The sequence below is a fragment of the Hevea brasiliensis genome, chromosome 16 (genome assembly GCF_030052815.1).
Source record: "Hevea brasiliensis isolate MT/VB/25A 57/8 chromosome 16, ASM3005281v1, whole genome shotgun sequence".
Taxonomy (NCBI): domain Eukaryota; kingdom Viridiplantae; phylum Streptophyta; class Magnoliopsida; order Malpighiales; family Euphorbiaceae; genus Hevea; species Hevea brasiliensis.
Genome location: NC_079508.1, coordinates 68,100,577 through 68,125,414, shown reverse-complemented (window position 1 = coordinate 68,125,414; position 24,838 = coordinate 68,100,577). Strand labels below are relative to the sequence as shown.

General features: G+C 33.0%; 1 protein-coding gene across 6 annotated transcripts; it reads left to right on the top strand.

Annotated features, from left to right (window-relative positions):
• Positions 1-13,998: 13,998 nt before the first annotated feature.
• On the top strand, positions 13,999-22,942 carry LOC110645061 (SPX domain-containing membrane protein At4g22990). 6 transcript variants are annotated; one of them, XM_021798065.2, is made up of 12 exons: positions 13,999-14,331; positions 14,410-14,475; positions 16,316-16,374; positions 16,883-17,003; positions 18,643-18,954; positions 19,035-19,139; positions 19,296-19,750; positions 20,085-20,386; positions 20,596-20,786; positions 21,660-21,850; positions 21,989-22,122; positions 22,601-22,942. In XM_021798065.2, exons 3-12 carry the CDS (start codon positions 16,322-16,324, stop codon positions 22,837-22,839), a joined length of 2,103 nt encoding a protein of 700 aa, XP_021653757.2. In that variant the 5' UTR covers positions 13,999-14,331; positions 14,410-14,475; positions 16,316-16,321; the 3' UTR covers positions 22,840-22,942. The 6 variants fall into 6 exon arrangements, with proteins under 6 accessions (XP_021653757.2, XP_021653760.2, XP_021653758.2 ...); XM_021798068.2 differs by lacking the exon at positions 14,410-14,475; XM_021798066.2 differs by lacking the exon at positions 14,410-14,475 and having other exon boundaries at positions 16,300-16,374.
• Positions 22,943-24,838: the final 1,896 nt, after the last annotated feature.

Here is a 24,838-nt window from a genome sequence, read left to right as displayed (position 1 = left end):
TTTTTCCAAAAAAATAAAATAATAATTTTTAAATTTTTTATAGTAAAATATTATTTTTCATATTTTTAAATGTTAGTAATTATTTATTATTTTGAATAAAAATTAAAAAAATAAAAAACATAACGCCAATCCCACAAACCCGGCTCCCTTGCTCGTGATTACTAGCTCTCTACCCCTGATTTACAAACCCCTTTTTTTTTTTTTTTTTGTTTAACTGGACATAAATATCATTAAGCCATTAAATGGGCAAATTGTTTGGTACAAAATAAGATTGAAAGGGAGGGTTACATCTAAAGTTATCATGATTCAGAAATTTGGTTGTCGAAGTATGGGCGGCCTCATTCCCATCCCTTTTTACAAAAGAGAACTTAACATACTGAAAGGACAAAGTTAGGGTAGAAATATCAGCAGCAATTTCCTGCTCCTTCTCTTGACCTTGATGTTTGTAGCGTTTATATTGTCTTTGTAATAACCTGAATTTTAAATTATAAATTTTTTATTTTTATATGGTATTAAAATATTAATTTAATAATATCTATCTAATTTATAATTATTAAATAGTCTAATTTTAATTGAAATGATTAGTTTTTTACATTAATATTAAATCAATTATCATAATATAGTTTGATTAAATTGTTATTAATTTTATAAATATTATAATAATTATCATTACTATGTTCATTATCATTATTTTCTTTGTTGTCTAATTATATATAAAATTGTATTTAGAACCCAATTGAAAAGAATTTTGAACCTAATTGTATTTAGCGTGTGACAGTGGATTCCACTGATCACTGCCAGTCACATTATTAAAATAATAATAATAATAATAATAATAATAATAATAATAATAATAATAATAATAATAATAATTTTTCAAAAGAAAAACGGGAGGAGTTTCTCCAATGCCCCCCCCCCTCCTCCCATTCCTCTCTCATCTCCTCCTCTCTTCTTCTTCTTCCCTTCTCCGATGACCAGCCGGTGACCTCCCAAGTGGCTCCACACTCACCGGTGACATCATCAGTGGCGGCAGCTGCTCAGAATCAGGCCAACAGTGGAGAGAGAGAGAGAGAAAAAAAAATGAGTCCCAAACTTTGAATGCTCGTATCCGGCGATCCCGACGTCCTATTGGAGTAATTCCAGTGGCTATGGACTCCTAAGAGAGCTCTTTCAGATGAGACCAGCCTCGCCGGATTTGGTGGCCGTTTTCGACACAAGTAAGGAGAGAGAAAATCAATTTTTTTTTTTACTTTTTGACAAGATTTCCGACAATCCAACCGTTTGATCGATGATCCAAGACCACCTATGGACTCAGGAGGAGGAGAGGAACATTTTGGTGTAACAAGTTCCGGCAGATGTCGCCGGTGGCCGGCCACTATGCACGGTGGTTTCGGCGGTCGCTCCGGCGAGCTTTGGGGATGATTCAACTTCTAGAGGCTTCCTCATAAATTTTTGAAATTTTTGAGACACAGATAAGTTTCGGGTAAGATTATTTTCATTATTTCTCAGTCTGTGGAGCACAAATGCAGTGTTTCTTAAACAGAAAAAATTGGGGAAAAATTCAAAAAAAAATATATGATGAAAGTAAAATTATTTGGAGATATTATATGGTGTTTGTTGAATTTTTTAGTGATTGTAGAATATTTTTGAAAAATATAGATGGATTTTAGTTAGATTTTTAGCATATGGGCATATAAGATTATCTGAGATTATGATATTTAAATTTTATATGATTGGTTGAAGATTGAGAATAAAGGTTTAAATATATGAATATTGAATTGGGTTGAATTAAGAATATGTTAGTTGTTGGAAATTTATGGAATTGAGTAATATTCTTAAATAAAATATTCATGGGTGATTAGAAAATTACAATTCCTTTTGTGATAGCTTTATAACTTTATTAAGGATCACGGGACAAAATTTTAGAATTTTTAGACCTTGTTTGAGTGAATTTTTACAAAATATCAGTTATAGGGACTAAAACATAATTTTTCAAATTTATGATTATTGTCTGATTTGAGGGCCCAGGAGGGGCCATATAATGTTGATGAGATATGATTGTGGAAATTGAGAATTTAGAAGTATTATTTGAATCTTTTTGCAAATTGGGTAGGTCCTAAGTATAGAGGAACTCTGCCGAATTTTCGGCATAAATTATGATTGCCTCTTTAAATTTATTTTTATTTGAATTGGCACTAATAAATTTACAATAAAATTACGTAGGTGATCAGGGTCAACCATCTTCCTTTACTCAACCTCTATCGTCGTCTCTGGTGTACTGTGAGTAAAATATTAATTTTAATTATAATTTTCATATTATTATATATTCAAGTATGCCCATGCATCACTTATAAATATGTATTTATGTAGTTAAACACTAGGCACATTTTCTATTGCATTCATAATTGATGAAGTACCATAGATATTATTTGTAGTAATTTGGAGCAGCGTGCGTGCGTTGGCGTGCGTGTGGTATGGTATTGGATATGGACAGGATGTGTAGACATGGCTTGAGAGACTCTCGCTGGAACCCGGTCCTTTATGGATAAGTCGGGGTGACACAACTTGAGAGACACTCGCTGGGACCCCGCATTTAGTTTATTTAAGCGAAAGTCCGACTTGAGAGACACTTGCTGGCAGAGGTTGGTTTAAGAGAGCTGTATAGGGGATCAGCTCCCATATATGTACTGTTTGAACAGTGTTGGGTGTGTGAGTGCTCCAAATTACCTTTTTATTGTTATGATGTGATTTGTATAAATTTTTTGATGATGTTGCATTCCACTTCTTATAATGCATTAGCTTTAGATAGCTATAGAAATTTGTAGTTAAAATTGGTATTTTACTCTCTGAGTCGAACGCTCACTCCTGTTCACCTTATTTTTCCAAGCTACAGGAGGAGACATTTTTCAGAATAACCTACTTCTTTTCTCGCAGATTATTAATAATTACTTAATTTTATTATTATTCTCTAAATTTGTAATTTAGAACTCTACATGTGTTAGCAGTAGTATAGACCCTGTTAGGAATTGTGTCAATTTAAATTATTGAGGTTAATAAATAAAGATTTATATAATATTTAAATAATTTGTAAATGATGTAATCGGGTTGAGTTGGGCTCCCCTAATTTGAGTTTCTAATAATTATTGTGTTAAGTTGGCCTGAAATAAAATTATAATATTTTAATTTAAATTATTTTTGTATGCATGTTGGGCCTAAATTTTAGGCCTGGTCATGGGTTTGGGAACAGTAAGGCTTACTAATGGCCTTGGGGGCTTTATGCCAGCCCAGGTCCTAGTGCTAGTCCAGCCCATAGGTTGGGTCGTGACAAATGTGGTATCAGAGCTTAGGCTTTAGATTCATGGGAAAGTGTGCACCTAGAGTTGTCACATGCAGAGTATAGGATTCTGTTTCGTCTTCTTCTGTAATTCCTTGCTTTTAGATTATGCGTTATTTCTCGGTTAATATAAGAGTACTTTATTTTAGCACCTCAGTTTTGTGAAGTACATAGAAATGTGAAATAGAGTTAGCAGACATGTTGAGGTCTGCCATGGAAATACATTCTCCAAGAAACACTATTTTTCTATCAGTATGGGTCCAAGTGTTGTGCCTATCTAGTGCTAGGCACGAGTACATAAAGGTGAGTTTTGATAGTATAATTGCACTAGATAATGGTGAGGACACCACTGCTGGCAGTCGTCAGTGGATGACCCAGTCAGAGTAAGTTTATGATAATAGTAGATTCAAGAGAGATAAGAGAATAGGAGACATAGTCTGTTAGGACGTATTGTAGTAACTATACAATGTTCTCAATGTTTGCTCTGTAAGCTACAGATTACAGTACCGATATGAGATTATTGTGTAGAGCTGCGTGCATCCCCATGATGCTTCATAATGAGGGTGTTTGCAGATGGCCTCTATTTTGGTACAGTTATGCTAGAACAGAGTTCTATATCTGCAGAGGAGTTGGGAACTCCTAGTTAGGGGTCTAGAGTTAGAATATTAAAAGGTCACAGTTGGGTGATAACTAGAGTCAGTGACTTGCTTACCCTAGCATGAGCTAAAGTTACATCAAGAGTTGCCATTAGACCAGAGGTTAAGGATTAGTTGCAAAGTAAACTAGAGTGAGACCATCTGGTCTTCGGTATGGAATTTTGGATGGTTTTTGCCGTACGACAGACGTTTTTCTTAGAGCTTAGTGAGAATAGTATACCTTGTGTGTATCAGCAAGGTGTAAAGTACAACCCTACTACCTAGAGAAGGTCAGAACTATGAATTGATGATTTATAGAGCTATGATATGATAAGAGAGTCATTAATTTGACATGGTTTTGGTAAGGTGGTAAATGTAGTACCTTTGTTGCAGTAAGTTAGGGTATAGTCCTATATTTTCAGAAGGGATTGAAGGTTGTTACTGATAATGATAACTTATGGAATAGTGTCCCAGATGGGACTGTAGCGTGAGATAGAGAGTTGTTAGCTCAAGTGTTCTGGAGAGGGTACAAGTTCCATGTAAGAATCATAAGATGTAAGATCAAGATGTATGTAAGCCTTTAAATTGAATGACGGGTTTGGATACCTAGTATTTTAAGTTTCAGCTAATTAAATGAATATGAGAAATTAGAGTTGCTATAGATCCCCTCCCTAAGGTAGTAGGGGGTAGTATGTAGTCCAAAAAGGGTAAGAACAGAGATCACGAAGGAGAAGTATGACTGCTATTCCCTAAGTCCATCATTAGCTTCTTAATGCTTAAGACAAAAGTTAGCATCGATAAATCATAGAATATGTATATATATATATATATATATATATATATATATATATATATATATATAGATGGAGTGCGGCTCAAATGCAGTAGGAAAGATAGCCTGAATGCCAGTAGAAGTTTAGCTAGGGTAGTTAGAGGATCAATTATGAGTAACATGGAGGTATAGATGACGTGGTAGGGATAGTGTAAAGGTATAAGTTTCCAACGTGACAATCAGGTTCAAAAAGAAAATAGAGCTAAAGGATGGAAGAGTGAAAGTTCGGATTTGGGTAAGATAAAAAGAGTTGGCTAAAGAATAAACTGGAAAAACATATTAGGATAAGATTAGGAAGAATAGAGCCAAGATACTAAGGAGGTGAATGTGGTTCTAGGAAGGGTAAACGAGATAAACAAAAAAAAAAGGATAAAGAGCGTAGAAAAGGATGACATTAGGAAGAACATTATCAAGTTATGGAACCCAGAAGTACAGGACTTAGAGCAGGTCATAATTGATGTAGTGTTAGGAGCCTGAACCTAGAGCTTAGAGTTATAGGATCTGGATTAGACCTTATCTGTTTTCTACCCCCAAGGTAGGATAATGGGACAATGACATAAGAACCCTTTTGGTTGTTGACAGTATAATGGAAATTAGGTGAGGTGTGCGACTAAAGTAGGTAGTAACTATTGAGCATGCTGTGCTAACTTGAATTGTATTGTCAGATAAAGAAGCAAGATCAGTAGGAGTAAGTTGGATAAAAGTCAACATAAAGGATATAAATATGCAAAATGAGGGATAATGTCACGGAGGCTTGATATTAAAATTTAGAGTGGTGAGACCTGGAGTCTAAAATTGGAGTTAGACATATATTTTCAATGTGATCAATAGAATAATTATGTAAAAAAAAGAGTAATAATAAATAAATAAATAATAGTATGATAATATGTAGCAGAACGCTAATAATGATCAGAATAGGACAAGATAGGTATAGGTGTAATTATAAGATATTGAGAAGTACATGGATTAAAAGAGTGATTGTTGGTAAGATTGGAGTAGACCTGAAAGAATCTGTGAGTGCTTTTATCTTCTATAATATAACTAAGTATAAGGAGCATTGGACAAATAATTATAAGTATAGAAGATAAATGGAGAGTAAAAAGGAAATAATAAATTCTAAGGTGATATGTCAGGCATGACAACAGTATAACAAATGGTAGATACAACTGATATCTTATAATAACGAACAATAATTACAAAAAAATAATGAAACTAAAAAGGGAGACTAAGGGGTATGAGCTAAATCTTGTTTATCAAACAATGGTATACCATAAATGGTGGGAGAATATTTCTTCTTCTTTTCAAATTGGCTCGTGTTTCGATTCTAGGAGATTATGTTAAGAAGAGAGATTATGTCAAAGTGACCCGATTAATTGAAAATTTGATGGGCATTAGTACATATCCAATCTTTTGAGGCAAAAATGATGATAAGGGTGTACCTAATGTTAAGTATGAAAGGACAATCGGAGTAGTGACAAGAGTTAAATTGAGTTAGTTATGAAGGCTTGCAACCGTTTTAAACTATGAGCTAGAGGAAGTACTATTTATGGATAAGTTTCAATAAATGAAATTGTTGTTAATGGGAAAAGTTGAGGCTGAAGTTTAGGAAGCTATGGGCAGTATATGTGATTATATTAAGGAGAATGAACACGTGAAGTATCTTGTTTGAAATTAAGGCATGACACACATTTTTCACAGCCGTATTAGTTCAGATGGAACTTATAGTTTCTGGGGCTCCTATGCATCCAGGATGAGCAATTTCTACTAAGGCTGGTAGGGAATGATAATGTTCTGATAGTTAAGTTGGGAAAAGGGATACAAAAAGAATTTTCTATGGTTAATTACAAGTGTTATATAATGTGAAGAATGTGCTGGTAGGAGTCAATCGTAAGATTAGAATTCTCGAAGTAATGGAACTAGTAATCAAGATAAGACTAAGAAATAAAAAGAAAGTTAAAGTTGATGATGGGATGGACATCCTTGAAGGAAAAAGTGTAAGGGTGAGACAGGACTAAGATTAAGGAATAAGTACAGCAGGTTGGAAAGATATCAACAATAGCAGAAATAGGAAAAGGAAGTGGATAAGATCCAAAGGATAGGAAGAAAGCTCGGTAGAGCTCGTTATAATGATAAGGATAAGAAGGAATAGGTATGCTAGGAACACACTAAGAGATGTTTGAAACAAGTTATTATGAGATGATAGATTAAAGGAGTAGTGGAGCCTCGATCTAAGTGCCAATGTATCAGAAGTAGGCCACATACTAAGAAGCTTTAGGAATAAGTCTAGATATTTCCATTCTAGAGAAGGAGTGGGAAATGATAAAGTTGCATTAACTGGGTTGTCAGGGAATACAAATACATTTGTCCCATAAGAGAAGAGACCCAGTTCACTTTCCAATATTGATAAATGGTGTAGGGTACGCTTAACACTTGGATGGAGCTCTACATAACTAGTTACATAAGATGGATAGAAGTTGATCTGAGGACCTTAGTAATGACACAAAGTAAATTGGAAGCTTGTCGTATAATGAAGTTAAGAAGGTGTGAACGTTTTGAATATTGAAGGGATCTAGCTAAAGTTTCAAGGACCAATAAAATCAATAATGATCTAGAGTAAGGTGCATGAAAAAGTAGTTATTTCAGATGGGCACTTCTTGAGACTTGGTAAAGCAGGCAGAGTCACATATTTGCCCCAGGAATTGGTAATAAAAAGGAACTAAGACTAGTATTGCTATATACCACATCTGAGTGGAGTGGGAGCATCGTGGGTACTAAAGATATCAGGAAAAGATCAACGGGTTCTCAAATATAATGGCTTAGTTTCAGATGGAGGAGTAATGCTCACACTTGTACTAATAAATCTTCTTTTCTTTATCCTCGGTTTATTCGAAAATTCGAGAACGAATTTTTCCTAAGGATGGAAGATTGTAATAACTTGAATTTTAAATTACAAATTTTATATTTTTATATGGTATTAAAATATTAATTTAATATTATCTGCCTAATTTATAATTATTAAATAGTCTAATTTTAATTGAAATGGTTAGTTTTATACATTAATATTAAATCAATTATCATAATATAGTTTGATTAAATTGTTATTAATTTTATAAATATTATAATAATTATCATTACTATGTTTATTATCATTATTTTCTTTATTGTCTAATTATATACAAAATTGTATTTAGAACCCAATTGAAAAGAATTTTGAACCTATTAAGTTATACCCAAAAAGTATTATTTTTATATATTATTATTATATATTATAAAAATAATTAAAAAAAAAGGGATGGGACTTGGCGTGTGACAGTGGATTCCACTATCACTGCCAGTCACATTATTAAAAATAAAATAATAATAATAATAATAATAAAATTTCAAAAGAAAAACGGGAGGATTTTCTCCCCCCCCCCTTCAATTCCTCTCTTCTTCTTCTTTTCTTCTCCGGTGACCTCCCAAGTGGCTCCACACTCACCAGCGATGTCACCAGTGGCGGCAGCAGCCCAGAATCCGGCCAACAATGAAGAGAGAGAGAGAAAAAAAAATGGGTCCCAAACTTTGAATACTCATATCCGGCGATCCTGACATCCGATTAGAGTGATTCCAATGGCTATGGACTCCTAAGAGAGAGCTCTTTCAGATGAGACCAGTCTCGCCGGATTTGGTGGCCGTTTTCGGCATTGGTGAGGAGAGAGAAAATCAGATTTTTTTGACTTTCCGACTAGATTTCCGACAATCCGAAACTTATGGACTCAGGAGGAGGAGAGAAACATTTTGGTGTAACAAGTTTCGGCAGATGTCGCCGGCCACGGTGTGCGGTGGTTTCGGCGGTGGCTCCGGCGATCTTTGGGGATGATTCAACTTCCAGAGGCTTCCTTATAAATTTTTTGAATTTTTGAGACACAGATAAGTTTCGGGTAAGATTATTTTCATTATTTCTCAGTCTGTGGAGCATAAATGCAGTGTTTCTTAAACATGAAAAATTAGAGAAAAATTCTAAGAAAAATATATGATGAACGTAAAATTATTTGGAGATATTCTATGGTGTTTGTTGAATTTTTTAGTGATTGTATAATATTTTTGAAAAATATAGATGGATTTTAGTTAGATTTTTAGCATATGAGCATATAAAATTATATGAGATAATGATATTTAAATTTTATATGATTGGTTGAAGATTGAGAATAGAGGTTTAAATATGTAAATATTGAATTGAGTTGAATTAAGAATATGTTAGCTGTTGGAAACTTATGGAATTGAGTAATATTCTTAAATAAAATATTCATGGGTGATTATAAAATTACAATTCATTTTGCGATAGCTTTATAACTTTATTAAGGACAGTGGGGAAAAATTTTAGAATTTTTAGAGCTTGTTTGAGTGGATTTTTACAAATATCAGTTATAGGGACTAAAACGTAAGTTTTCAAGCTTATGACTATTGTTTGATTTGACGGGCCCAGGAGGGGCCATATAATGTTGATGAGATGTGATTGTGAAAATTGAGAATTTAGAAGTGTTATTTGAATCTTTTTGCATATTGGATAGGTTCTAGGTATAGAGGAAATTTTGCCAAATTTTCGACATAAATTAGAATTGCCTCTTTAAATTTATTTTTATTTGAATTGGCACTAATAAATTCACAATAAAATTACATAGGTGATCAGGATCAACCATCTTCCTTCACCCAACCTCTACCGTCGTCTCTGATGTACTGTGAGTAAAATATTAATTTTAATTATAATTTTGATATTATTATATGTTCAAGCATGCCCATACATCATTTATAAATATATATTTATATAGTTAAACATTAGGCATATTTTATATTGCATTCATAATTGATGAAGTGCCATAGATGTTATTTGTGGTAATTTGGAGCAGCATGCGTGCGTTGGCGTGCGTGTGGTATGGTATTGGATATGGACAGGACGGATAGACACGGCTTGAGAGACACTTGCTAGGACCCGGTCCTTTATGGATAAGTCGGGGTAGACACGGCTTGAGAGACACTCGCTGGGACCCCGCATTTGGTTTATTTAAGCGAAAGTCCGACTTGAGAGACACTCGTTGGCAGAGGTTGGTTTAAGAGAGCTGTATAGGGGATCAACTCCCATATATGTACTGTTTGAATAGTGTTGGATGTGTGAGTGCTCCAAATTACCTTTTTATTATTATGATGTGATTTGTATAAAAATTTTGATGATATTGTATTTCACTCCTTATGATGCATTAACTTTACATAGCTATAGAAATTTGTAGTTAAAATTAGTATTTTACTCTCTGAGTCGAACGCTCACTCCTATTCACCTTATTTTTTCAGGCTACAGGAGGAGACCTTGTTTAGAATAACCTGTTTCTTTTCTCACAGGTTATCAATAATTATTTAATTTTATTATTGTTCTCTAAATTTGTAATTTAGAACTCTGCATGTGTTAACAGTGGTATAGATCCTGTTAGGAATCGTGTTAATTTAAATTCTTGAGGTTAATAAATAAAGATTTGTATGATACTTAAACAATTTATAAAGGATGTAACTGATTGAGCTGAGCTCCCCTAATTTGAGTTTCTGATAATTATTGGGTTAAGTTGACCCGAAATAAAATTATAATATTTTAATTTAAATTATTTTTATATGCATGTTGCACCTAAATTATGGCGATCATGGGTTTGGGAACAGTAAGGCTTACTACGGGCCTTGGTAACTTTATGCCGGCTCAGGGCCTAGTGCTGGTCCGGTCCATAGGTTGGATCGTGACAGTCTTCCTCTTGGGTGTAGCCATTTTTGGGTCTCTTTGATTTGGGGTTAGGAAAAAAATGGAGAGAGGAGGCTTCTTTCTTATGATATTGCAAAGTTATTGCAAAGTTATTTGCATAAACAAACTTGTTTCTTCTTTTGGTCTACTAGGATGATTCAGCACTATGGTCAATATTGGAAGAAAAGAGTAGCTTTGAGCCATTCTTTATGGGAATTAATTAATTAGGTATATTCAATGGGTTTTTTGGTCTCCAACAATTGTGCAACAAAGCTACTGTAGATCCAAAATTGGACAACCTTGGCATAAAAGATGAACTATGTTGTAGTTTTTTTTTTATCAATGATTTTTTTTATTGAATTTCTGGGTTTTGAAGATGTTCTTGAATCTGTTTGAAGGTGATCTTGTTGTTTGGAGGATTTTTTGGTAATTTTTGGGTGAATTTCTGGGTTTTGAAGGTGGGATATGAATGTGTTCTATAATTTTTATTTTTAATTTAATTTGAAATAATAAATAATTTTAAAATTTAAAATTAATGAAAATAATATTTTATCAAAACAGAATTAATTTGATCTTAATTAAAATTTTAAAGATTAATTTAAACAAAAAATTTAAAATGAACTTATTTAAACCTTCTAAAAAGGTTCAGAGTATATCTTATTTCCTTTTTCTCATAATGGAGACATCAATTATCGATTATTGATAGAATAATTAACAACACTATTTCACATGGGAATTAGATACTAATGGCAGTTAGCTTAATTCAGATATATGTTTATCCATGTTTTAATTTAAATTTTATTAATAACAATAACTAGGGGTGAGCATTCGGTTCAAACCGAACCGAACCGAACCGAATTAAATTATAAAAACTGAACCGTAAATTTTAGAAACCGAACCGAACCGAAATGGGTGAAAAACCGAATCGAACCGAATCGCTCTATTTCGGTTCGGTTTAAACCGATCGGTTTGATTTTTTATTATTTTTTAATTAAGACTTGATTTTCAAGTTATTTGGTCTAATTTTAACTTTGATTTGAACCTAATAACCATTAATCAATGAAATTAAACAATTAATATATATATATAATTAAATATAATTCATAAATTTTCCATAAAAATAAATCAATTCAAAAATCAATTCGGTTTGATTTAGTTTGATTTGACTATATAAATTATTATTCAATTTGGTTTGTTTTGATCGATTTTTATAATGTAAAGCCAAACCGAACCGATTTAATTTTAAAATCAAACCGATTGAACCGAATTGACTCGATTCGATTCGATTTTTCGATTTGAACCGAATTCTGCTCAGCCCTAACAATAACAACAACAATTATGATAAATAGCTAAAAAAAAAAAATTCCGACCCATTAAGGCCAACTTGTGAGTGTTTGCGCGCGTACGTTTATTAGATCCACATCTTGCATAAATATTTTTGTCATGTACGTTCGTTATTATTATTATTTTTAAAATTTTTTCTTGGAGATATTTTTAAATTTTCCTCCAAATGTTTAAAAATAAAGTTTTCATATTAATTAATGTCGGTTTAATTTAATAAGCAGCAACAAGAGTTCCAAGTCTTATATAAATTAAATGTTGTTATTTACACTATAGTATACAATATTAAATATTTGATTTATTTCTTTTAATTAATGTCATTTTCAGTTGAAAAGAGAGAATTTCTATAAAAACTCCCTCATATTGGTCGTCACATGGTGGTGATGCGCACATTAATTGCACAATGCATGAGCAGCAGATTATAAAATTTGAAATACATTCATCACATGAACTATATAAAATAAGGTTGAAAGAATAAGCACAATTTGGAGCTATGGGTTGCCCAGTCACCATATGCTAGCAATGATTAAGAAATATATGGCTGTAAAGACAAAAACCCCATGTGGTGAATGTATTTTAAATGGGACATTGATTATATATTGTTGTACAAATAATTTAAATTAGTGTTAGCTAGCTGGGTTTGTGTTATTTAGCATCAAATTGAAATAATAAAAAACAAAAATAATCGACAAGAGAATGTTTAGCACTTTAGAGTATGTTTGTGAATGGAGGAAAATAAGAGGGAAAAATAAATTTATTTTTTATTATTTTATTTGGATTGAGTAGAAAATAAAGGAGGAGGGAAAATATTAGAAGGAAAATAAAAATATTTTGTCTTTTTCTCTTTTCTCTTCAAAATGAGAGGAAAGTAGGAGAAAAATATTTAAAAATATAAAATACCCCTATATTTAATAATTTTTTTTTAATTTAAGGGTAAAGTTGTAATTTTATTATTCATAAAATAACTTTTTCTCTAATAATTTCCTCTCTTAATTCAAACAAGAAGAAAAAAAAATATTTTTTATTTTCATTTTTTATTTTTTTATTTTTTTTTTCCTCCTTTCCAAACATAGTGTTAGAGAACGAAGTACCTAATTATATATATGATTATTAATTTGGTGCCATCAAAGAACCTAAAGGGATGCATGTTACACATAAATTTGAGTGGAAAATAAAGAAATTTCTTGGAAATACCCAATTCTGAATTTGTTCATGATACTAATGCTAATAATATTTCAAACATTATTATCATGGGAGGTATACTTCCACATTAAAATTATTTTCATTTTAAACAATTTTCAACGTTAGTCATACGCAAATGCAACCTTTCGAGTTGTCATTGTACACAACAGTATCACTCCACTTTCTAAAATGTAGGGCCGGCCTCTTTCGTCCAACTTTTTTTTTTTTTTCACGTTATTTAAAGTTAAAATAATATCAAATAATAAGTTACATTTTATTTCTTTGGAAAAAACTATAACGTGTAAAAGTATATTGTTAAAAAATAAAAAAAAATCAATTATTTTTTTCATTTATGTAGTTTTAATTAATATTTGAGATATATTTAAAAAAAATATTAAAACATCATAAAATTCAGCAACAAAAGAATAATATATCTTGAGATATATTAAAATATTTTTGTTGATCTTTAATAATATATATACACACTAAGAAACCAAGGTTTACAATGAAACTTTTTTAATAAATTTTAAGAATTATCACGTAATTTTTAAAACATGATAGAATTATCTTTAAATTTAAAAATATAATATAAAATTTTATAAATTTTATACAATAAAATTATTATAATCCCTATTAATTAGTTATAAGTAAAATATTGATGTGAATAATTTAGAGTGATGATAATATAAATAATTATTTTTTTTAAAGTAAAATACTTTAATGAGTTATTATATATTTAATATTTTATTATTATATATAAATTATTATTTTTTACATAATAATAATAATAAAATTAATTATAATTTTTTTTATAAATTAATCATAGAAAATAAACTCCCTTTAATTTAGTATTGTTAAAACTTTTTTTAAGACTGATATATGAAAAAAAATCATAATCAAGGTCACATAAAAAAAAAAAATTACCAACATTATTACCACTCAGTGGCAACTGACAGGAGAGCTAGGAAGCAATATGGTAAGCTGAGTCAGCACGGCATGCCGAAACCGTATAAATCTTTGTCTTACGAATCATGATTAGTATTAGTTTCAAAGATTTGATTGGGTGTTGAAAGAGTTCGACCCCCTCCATCTCCAAGGCCGAGCTACAGGGTACACGCTTTTCCTTAATTGCCAACATTCAATTCCAACAATTCCTATTCCGTCCTGGAATTATCCAATCATTGGATTTTGGAATACAAAGATCCGCCAAGAGAGAATCCTTTTCTTGTTCTCTCCATCCCATTTTAAGGTAAATCTTTGTTGCTTTTCGTAATCTCTCTCTCTCTCTCTGTGTTTTCCTGCTTCATGAATTACTGTTTTTCAGAAGGTGTTTGTTGATGGTCATCTAAGCTACTTTCTCTCCGTAACAGTCTGTTTCGAGAATTTCAACCTGGCAATGTCCTTTGCTTATAGTTTTTTTAATTCTTTTCTTTGTTTGTTTACTGAGAAAATCAACAAGAAACGTAAATAAATAGGACAAGCTGGAGTTCTTGTCACTTGCTATATTAAGTTAGGTCGTTTGTCAAATCGTATTTGCTCCATTGTTTTTTTATCGTGTTTTTTTCTTCTGTAGTTTTCTCCGCAACCAAACAGAGCTGGTATAAATTTTGAACGGTTATTTAGTTGCTGAGAAACTTTAAGGAAAAAGAAAATGAGTCTCCAAAGTTCGACTGTTTTTTCTTCCCCTTACGCCGCTGCTTAGATAAGTTCAGTTTGCATCGGGACGAAAGCAGTTTTTGAATTTTGATTTTCGAGTCTATTTTCGTTCTCTGTTCCCGAATTCCTCTACACAGCCAAAGCAAGCAGTATTGCTTCTAAATCGCAAGCGCCGTGCTAGTTGTTTTATGTCCTTAGATTTCAGGGACGGGGAAAGAAAAAAAAGGAGACAAACAGAGTTGATATGCTGATGCCTGAAACTGCATACTTGCATAGTCGCGCGGACTTGGTCAAATTGGGTGGCTTTTTAATAAAGTGATAAGCACGGCTGTGTAAGAGACATTTATATCAAAAAGTCTAAGGCCTGGCCTATACATAGTCTGATACACACCTGAAAGTGAAAATTTGTTTGAAAAGTTTAGTGAAAGTAAATGTATGGAAATTATGCAATTCTCTGACCTCTGTTTACGTGGGAAATGTATCTATCTCTGGTCTCTGTCTTCGTGCTAAATATTCCCAATGCATATGGGTGATGCAGCAGTAGCAGTAGTGCTAGTGCAGTTTAGGAAGTTGCTGCGTGAGTATGGTTGTTCTGATGCGAGTTAAATGTGAAAAGCGATGGGTTATATCATTTGGGACTGTGGGATGAGGAACTGTAGTGTTGCCATCTTTGTTAGGTATGATTGCAAATCTGGTTAAATGTATTGTGAATGGCTACCTAAATACATGTGCTTTTACTTTTCTGGCTTTTCGGGCTGGAAAAACACAAATGTTTCTTTTTTTTTTTTCACGCTCCAGAGAGAGGCTATGTCATAAATAGCGACTCTTGTTGTTTCCATCTAGAGTTCTAAACTAATGGAAAAATTGTAGCTGTTGGGCTTATTTGCTGTAAAATAACTGCGTTCATTTGTTGGCCAATTTATCTTAAATTCTTGTTATCTGGGTCACTGACACTTGTGGAGTGTCAATTTGTCTCTGAATTCTCCAGCCAGTTTAACATCTAAATACTGTGAAAAAAGGAATTAAATGAATAGTAAAGTTGCAAGTTATCTTCATTTATATGCTTTTGCCAAAAGTTTTACATTTCACAGCTTTCCAAGGTAAAGATATCGATCAGTTTGAACTATCTAATATCTCGATCATTTACAGAATCTAGTAACAAAGTAGGTTGTCGTATGTTCCTTCCAGGAACATGTTTCAACTTGGTCATGTCTGATACAAATTCTATATGGCATTACCAGTGTCCTTTGTGTATTTTCAATTGTTCATGTTGCACTACATGCACGCTGTAATTCTTATCTATTTTTTTCCTGCATAAAAAATGTGCTTGTAATATTTAAGCTATGTAGCAATGACATGAAATTATGTCCTCAAAAAGCAGATGTTGGCAATCATAGTTGATGTGATTTATGTTTGGTTTGTATATGTCTATTTGCTTTGATATGGGAAAAAAAATTAGCAATTTAAATATAAAGTGTTGGTTTCATTGGCTTCACTAAATGCAATTTTATGGTGATAATGCTGTTGTGTCTTTCTCCACTCTCATGTAAGTTTCCTACAGTTCTTTCTTATTGCAGTGAAAGATGGTTGCCTTTGGGAAAAAGTTGAAGGAGCGACAAATTCAAGAATGGCAGGGGTATGTCTAATTTATCAATGTATATTCTAGCATGCATTGCTTTGAGATAGCGCCTTAACAATTTGACGGGCATTATTTTCTGAAAAGCATCTTGTAGTTTAGAAGAGTAGTTTAATCTAGTTTTTGTAAAATATTTCATTCTTGGATGGTTGCTATGCAGAGGTAGCAAATGAATACAATTTATCATTATGGCTTTGCTTTGGAGTCATTATTATGGCTTTTATTGTAAGATATATGATTGAACACAAATTTTTTAACAGATGGGGACTACATAAAAAAAAAAGGACTTATTCCAATTAAAATTACATACATTATACATATAAGTAGGATGATAGAGAGAGAAGGATTCAGTGCAAGGTAGCAAGGTTGGGATAATTATTTCATATGAATAAGTGAAGTCGAATTTTCAGGTGCATTGTGGGCTATACTAGTAAAGCATTCTCTTTATGCTCCCTTGATGTTAATATTTTAGATTTGTTTATTTTCTTATACATCTCTTTTCCTTCAGATATTATATCAACTATAAACTGATGAAGAAGAAAGTGAGGCAATATGCTCAACAAATCGAAGTTGGAACACAAGATCGCAGGCATGTTCTTAAGGATTTCTCAAGGATGCTAGATAATCAGGTACTGAAGTTGTGTGTATTTGGGCTTACCTCAATCTATGTGCTCACATGCATGTCTGTGTGCATATATCTGAAGTTTGTGGGCATATTTTTTCTTGGAAAACCTGAATAGCATCATGTTATGTGCCATAGTTATTAAAGGCGCACCTCAGGCTCCAGGCTCCAGTCCTAGCGCCTCTACAGGAGAAAGGCGGGCAACATTCACCAGGCCCTTGCCTTATGCGCCTAGGCGTGAGCCTTGTTCCAGGGCAGGGCTAGAAAGGCATGCCTTTTTTATTTTTACATTCGGTGAGTACTTCCATTGACAAAAAGCACTACCACCCAACTCGAAATTTGTTGATCTAGAATTTTTTAAAATTAGTATCGTTGGTGATAACTAGTCACCAAAATCTCATCAAACTAACATACTCAGGATTACAAACCTCTCATATTTTCATTTTCAACACTACCACTCATTATCTTTTAAAAAAAAAAAAAGTTAATATTCCTTTAGTTCTTAAAGGTGAGGGAAATGATGAAAATATTGATTTTGAAGATGAATATTAAGAGGATGAAGTGGTAGAAAAAGATGAAGAAAATATAGTTACTTTATAATTTCTTAACTTTAGTTATGAAAGATTAAAAGACTATTAAAGTTTTAATAATTCAGTACTTGAATGCTTATTTGTTATTATTATTTTTAGTTTTATGTTATTTGAAGTTTGATGGAATATTCATATTTATTTTTTTTTATTTTTTTGCGCTTCATCTCGCTCAGGCGTGTGCCTTCACCTTGCATCTTGCGTCTAGGCTCCAGGACCCCTTGGCGCCTTAGTGCGCCTTGAGCCTTTAATAACATATTTGCAATGCTGCACCCTCTTAGTCTACTAACAAACTAGTCATTGAATAAACAGTCATTCCGTCAAAACTGATTCTGTATAGAACTTTGACTAAGAATTTGCGATTTGATGACCTCTCTAGGTTTTTAGATTTAGATGCTTCTTCTGGAGTTGGGTTTTGAGTCATGCATTCAACTTGTCATTCCATTTGTTTATCTGCTGAAATTACTAAATGAAGGATGTATCGGTGAAGTAATGGGAACGTTTTTGGATGAAATTAATCCTGAAGCATGATCCAAAATTTTTAACTTTGAAATGCCATCGAACAGCCTTCAAAGCTTTAATATGAAGCACAGAATTCGTTATTTTCTGCTAACTGGCAGGAAGAGTTCTTACACCTCTTGGACAAGCTGTGAAATGAACATTGATATATGGGAACCTACATAAAACATTGAGGTACAATTATTATAAATATTATTTTGATGATTAGTCCTGTTTGTTCTTTTATATTCTGTTGAAAGAGATAAGGTGGAATTGATTAATATTCGTGGGGGAAACATATTTATTTGCTGTCCACAGAGGCATGAAGTTGGCATGGCTGCATGCAATAGATAACAGTATGTCTGTACAAAAATATATTGTGTTTGTATGTGGGTATTTTGCTTGTGTTTTGACAACCACTTCTCAATTGTGTACCAGTGCAGAAACTTTGTGGCACATTTAAGATACTTCATGAGATTCTCATAAAATTTCAAGTGCAATTAGTATCTTGAGTTTGAATATGGATTCATGTTAAATTATTTCTTGTAATAACAATTTCAGATTGAGAAGATTGTCCTTTTTCTCTTGGAGCAACAAGGGCTACTTGCAAGTAGGATTGCCAAGCTCAATGAGCAGCAGGAGGCTCTTGAGCAACAGCCAGATATATCTCAAATAACCCAATTACGAGAGGCCTATAGAGCGATAGGCCAAGATTTATTAAAGCTTCTCTATTTTGTTGAGATAAATTCTATCGGTCTGCGTAAGATACTGAAGAAGTTTGATAAACGCTTTGGGTATAGATTCACTGATTACTATGTTAAAACCCGTGCTAATCATCCTTATTCTCTTCTGCAGCAAGTTTTAAAGCATGTGGTAATATGGCATTCTTATTCTCGTTAGAAATATAGTCTAAATGTTAGTAACTTCTTACTGAATAATACTGGAATTTGCAGGGTTTAGGAGCTGTTATTGGAGCCATATCTCGCAATCTTCATGAACTTCAGGAACATCAGGGAAGCTACTTATCCATCTATGATGAGCCTGCTCTTCCCTTCCAGGTCTCTGTTAATTTTAATCTACATAAAATTTGCATTGTGGTTTTCCCCCCCTTTCATTCTTAAAGTTTCCTGGAACCTTCTTGTGGTTGATGCTTTAGCTGCTCAGTTGTCATTAACTTGTGGACTTGTATGGTGTTTCTTCTTATTAATCTACAGGATCCTGTTGTTGATTCATTGAAAGCAGCCGTAGACAGGGTCACTCACTCAACAAACTTCCTTAACTTTTTGGCACAACATGCTCTCATCATGCAAGAAGAGCTACCTGCTACTACTGAGGAACGTGCTGATGATCAAAGATACCATTTTATGTCACTTGTCTTGAACTTATTGAACACATTTCTTTATATGGTCAACACATATATAATTGTCCCCACAGCTGATGACTACTCGGCAATGCTTGGAGCTCCAGCAACAGTTTGTGGTGTTGTGATTGGGGCAATGGCTGTTGCGCAGGTGTTTTCTTCAGTGTATTTCAGTGCTTGGTCAAATAAATCGTACTTTAGACCTCTAGTATTCAGCAGTATTGTTCTTCTTGTGGGAAATTCCATGTATGCAATGGCACTTGATTATAAGTCAATAACACTTCTTTTAGTCGGCCGTTTATTCTGTGGGTAAGTAACTTTCTTCCTCTTCAAATTTTCATGTCTATTTACGTCATGAGAATATTTTCATTATGTGGTTTCTAGTTGTTTTTTTCACTAAGAAAGAACCTATGTTAAAACTTCCTAAAAAATCATATTTTAAATTTTTAAGCAATTTGAATTTACTAGGAATTTAATGTGGGACCGATCCTTGTTGTTTGATATAGCTTGAAACTCATTTTACATATGCTAAATATTGCATGAGAATTAATTGACTTCAAGTTAGATGATGAAAGATTCACAGATGATATGTTATTTGTATCTCATACTATAGGTTGATCTAATTGTACTTCTTGCTATGCAGATTTGGTTCTGCTAGAGCTGTTAACCGGCGATACATCAGTGATTGTGTGCCACTTAGAATTCGCATGCAGGCATCAGCTGGTTTTGTTAGTGCCAGTGCTCTCGGAATGGCTTGTGGTCCCGCTCTTGCTGGCTTGCTTCAAACTAATTTTAAAATTTACAAGTTTACATTCAACCAAGTCACTTTGCCTGGCTGGGTTATGACTCTGGGTTGGCTTATATATCTCATATTGTTGTGGATAACATTTAGAGAACCTTCTCATGAGACTGAAGAGAACAATGTAATGCAGGAATCTAATGCCGGTATGCTGACTTCTCTTGCTACTTCTGGTTCTTAAAATTTTCTTTTTTCGCAAATATTATTTATTTGGCAAAGTCACTGTTGGTGGTATGGCCAGAATTGTCTGAACCACACTAAAGTTACTTCTGCTCTTTTGCCTACATAATCATTCCAATCAACATTATGAAAATATTTCATCAATAGATAAAAATCCAAATTTTGGCTCTTCTAGTGACAGGACCTTGGGAAAATGATGCGCTTGAGAAGGGTCTTAAACAACCATTACTGTTGAGTTCAGAAGGCAAGCAAGAAGATGAAAATGCTGATGGAGAATGTGATGGCAGTGAAGAAGCTCCTGAAGAATCTCGACAGCCTGCCAATTCAATTACTTCAGCATACAGGCTACTTACGCCCTCTGTAAAGGTATGTGAACATTCAGACCTTGGTAATTCAATCAAGTCACTTTTACCAAGGAATAGAATTCTGTAGAACACTTGTGTCACATAGCATAGTTGTTGGTTCCTGCATAGAAATTCAACTGTCAATTCACTCTGCAAGCATAATTTCTCTTAGATGAGGACAACTTATTTCTCAAATAGTTAAAAGTTTCTTCATGATGAATTGACACTTGAAGCAAGTGACCTACTTGTAAGCTAGCACGCAAGCTATTAGACTTCTTGTGAGGTTCCTCTACAGTAAAGTAAACTCAAAACAGTCACAAATAATGAATACGAAATATGCAGCAAATGAAATCCTCAAAGCAATATGCACAGAAAAGGACATGGCTTACACGATCAAAGTCCTGAAAGGTGAGCTAGAAAGAAATGATAGCTGGTTGCTAGGAACTAACAGAGGATTCTAGATTATAGACTGGCAAAACAAAGCAGTTTTGACAGTTAGATGGCTGGTTGGCTAATAGAAAAATTGTTGGAATTCTAGGGATTTGTCCTTTTGGACTTTTTCCTTTGAAAGAGAAAAGGACATTTCCAGCCTGCTGAATCAAGTGGGTTTCTTATGGAGTTAAGGAGATGGTATAGTGCCTTGTACTAATATTTGTACAAGATTTTTTTTTTTTTTTTGGCTGTGGACTGTGAATGAAATTTCACTTCCATAGTGCTGTTGATTGATCATTCAAGATCATGCCTGACATCATGGATTTAGTTAGCATACTTTGTTGGGAACTTATTGGGATTTTCTATTTCTTTTTATCTTACCCACTCAAAGTGCTTCAACTACGTGTAATGAATTTATAGATGTTTACATGATTACTTATCTAAATATCTTTGATGTCATCAGGTTCAGTTGTTGATATATTTCATGCTAAAATATGCCATGGAGATTTTACTCTCAGAATCGAGTGTAATTACCTCATACTACTTTGGTTGGTCAACAAGCACAGTGGCAATTTTTCTTGCATGTCTAGGCCTAACAGTTCTTCCAGTAAATATTGTTGTTGGAAGCTACATTAGTAACATGTTTGAGGACAGGTAAATCTTCATACAGGAACCATGCCTTGGACTCCTTTTTGTATAGCATTCTATTGTTTCCATGTTTCCTCATACAAAGCTCTTGAAATTTTTTTTATATCCTACTGATAGATTTCTTCCGTATTAATCTTTTTGCAGGCAAATTTTATTGGCATCGGAAGTTATGGTTTGCATAGGAGTAATCCTTAGCTTCAAATTCGTAAATGCATACACTGTTCCACAATATGTCTGCTCAGGATTAATCACGTTCGTCTCTGCTGAAGTACTTGAAGGTGAGAAATTATTGAATCCAGAATTTTTGCACATAATGGTGGATTGATAAAGGGGAAAGTGATCTCCTGTGGATGATTAAAAACAAACATGAAGCACTTTCTGGAAATTGCACAACTTTTTCCCATGCAAACTAGTTTGTATTATTCCTCTGTAAACCCCCGGATAATCAAGGCCTTGCATATAACTTCTGCAAGTAAAATAAAATAAACAGTCCATCAATGCTAAAATTATTCTCACCTTGAAGGTCTGTTGAAGCATCTTCTCATGATATCCTTCATTATTAAGATGAACAAAATTTGCTGTGAATAATGCAGTACTTTGAAGATTAAATGGCATCTGTTGACACAAAAGATATCTACAAAGAGATGACGTTGGCTTTTAGTTATGATCTAGACGTTAACTTTGGTAACTGAGTTTTGGAGATTCCAGTCTGACCAGCTTCATGACTTAATGAATGAATTTTTTCTTTCCCTCCAGGGGTGAACTTGTCACTGCTATCTCAAGTCATGTCATCCAGGCTTTCCCGTGGAACCTACAATGGTGGGCTACTCTCAACTGAAGCTGGGACGATAGCTCGTGTAATTGCTGATGGCACAATAACCCTGGCTGGATTCCTAGGCGAGAGTAGGCTCTTGAATGCCACCCTTCTTCCTTCGCTCTTTATTTCTGTGGCCTCCATAATTGCCACTTGTTTTACCTATAACTCACTCTATTGATTCTTATGTTGTATGAACAAGTCATTTGATATGTGAAGTCTAGCTTCTCAATTTTGTTCCTCTTTTTTCAATAAGAATAATAATAATAATGATTTTTTGTTAATCAGTTCTCTAAATTGTAAGAAACTAGTTCATTGATTCTCCTATTCAATTAGAATTTAATAAGGTTTCAGGCTTCTGCTGGAGGGTGTGGAGGGCTTCAAGTTTTCAATTTCCTGGAGTTCTTGTGTTCCTACAACAAAAAATAAGAGTTGTTCCATCCCATGTGAAATTAAATAGTGAATAAATGTATGAACAAGAATTACACTTGTTGGTGGTTCTTATGTTATTCTTGAGTACTCGTTAAATGTTACCATGGAGCAAGTTCAAATTTAGAATAGAAAAGTAAAAGATGCAAAAATGAGGAAAGAGGGAGAAAAGTATTATTGAACTCTCAAGCCCTTTCCGGTAATGAATTAATTGGACAATTAAAGGGCAACTATTAGTATGAAGGTAACAAAATAAGGCTGGATATGTTTGGTCTTTGACCTTTCATTAAAAGATATGTACTGCAAAAATCAAATTTCAGTTCAATATATGTCATGGATAATTCAACACCTGAACTATTTTCCTAAAAAGGATTACATGTAATCATAGTTTTACTTTATTTTCATCCAAGGACATGAATTTAGAGCGTGGAATCGATTTTTTTAGGGTAGTCATTAGATCGGTTTCAATTCAAGACTTAATAAGATTGGATTATAAGATATGTCATGACCTGATTTCTGGGCCGGATTGGCACTAGTACTTGAGTTAGCATAAGCCTCCTGAAACTCGTAGTAAGCCTAATTATTTCTAATCCATTCATAAAAACCATTGAGGTAGCTCAATTTCAAGAAAATAAATGAACAAAATCCAGTCATAAATTGAATGATCCAACCAGGAGCATTAACTCACCTAACATGTAAACAAATTATATTAATAATATAGGGAGTTAGCTCACCCTCACAATTCTCAAATCATATATATCAATATTTAGGAGCTCAGTTCTCTCCATCATCAATAATTAATATCTCATACATCCATGCAATCTCACATAATTAATTTTATAACTCCAAACTAAGTTATTACAACCAAAATAAAAATATAACTATTGATCCATGTAGAGTTTTAGATTTAAATAAAAGATAATAAAGGTGAATCAAAATATTTTCTATTTAAATCTGCGGGGAAAGAAAATAGGTTAATAATAAATAAAATCACCTATCACCTAAAGAAAAATAGTTGAATAAGAGTGAGTATTTAACTCAGAGAATAAGATATTGATTTTAAATTTTTATAACTATCTAAATCTAATGCATTTTTATATACGAAATGTAACACATTCACATAATTTAAATAATTCAATCAATATTCATACAAAAAATAATTTGGAGTATGCACACACCTATGTATCATATCAATACATATATGGAACCTTATTCCTTTTACAACTAATCCAATACATGCCAACAAAGTCAAGTCAAACCAGACTTTCACTTAATAATCCTAGTGCAGGAGCGAGATCAACTTAATGCCGTGCTTACCCCAACTTATCCATATATAAGGATGTGACTACTCATTCTAACCATATTCATATCAACACTATACTCAAGCCAACACACACAGAGCTCTAATTTTTCTTAACGCGACATTTACAAATAAATTTAATGACATATGCAATAAAGGAACGTACTTAACATTTAATTAATTACATAAATAAATATAAGTGAATGTATGAGCATTCCTTAAATATAAATCAATAATATTAAAATTATAAATAAAATCAATATCAAACTCACAGTGCAACCCAATGTTATTGGTTCTACTGAAAAAAAGAAAATTATTGATTTAGATCACTTATATAAAAGACAAAATTATTGTCCTTGCTCAACCCCTATTTCTGCTTTTATTCATCATTTTGCCCATTTTCTCTCTCTAATTTCTTAATTTTCAGACCATTCTCACTCTTTTCCCTTTG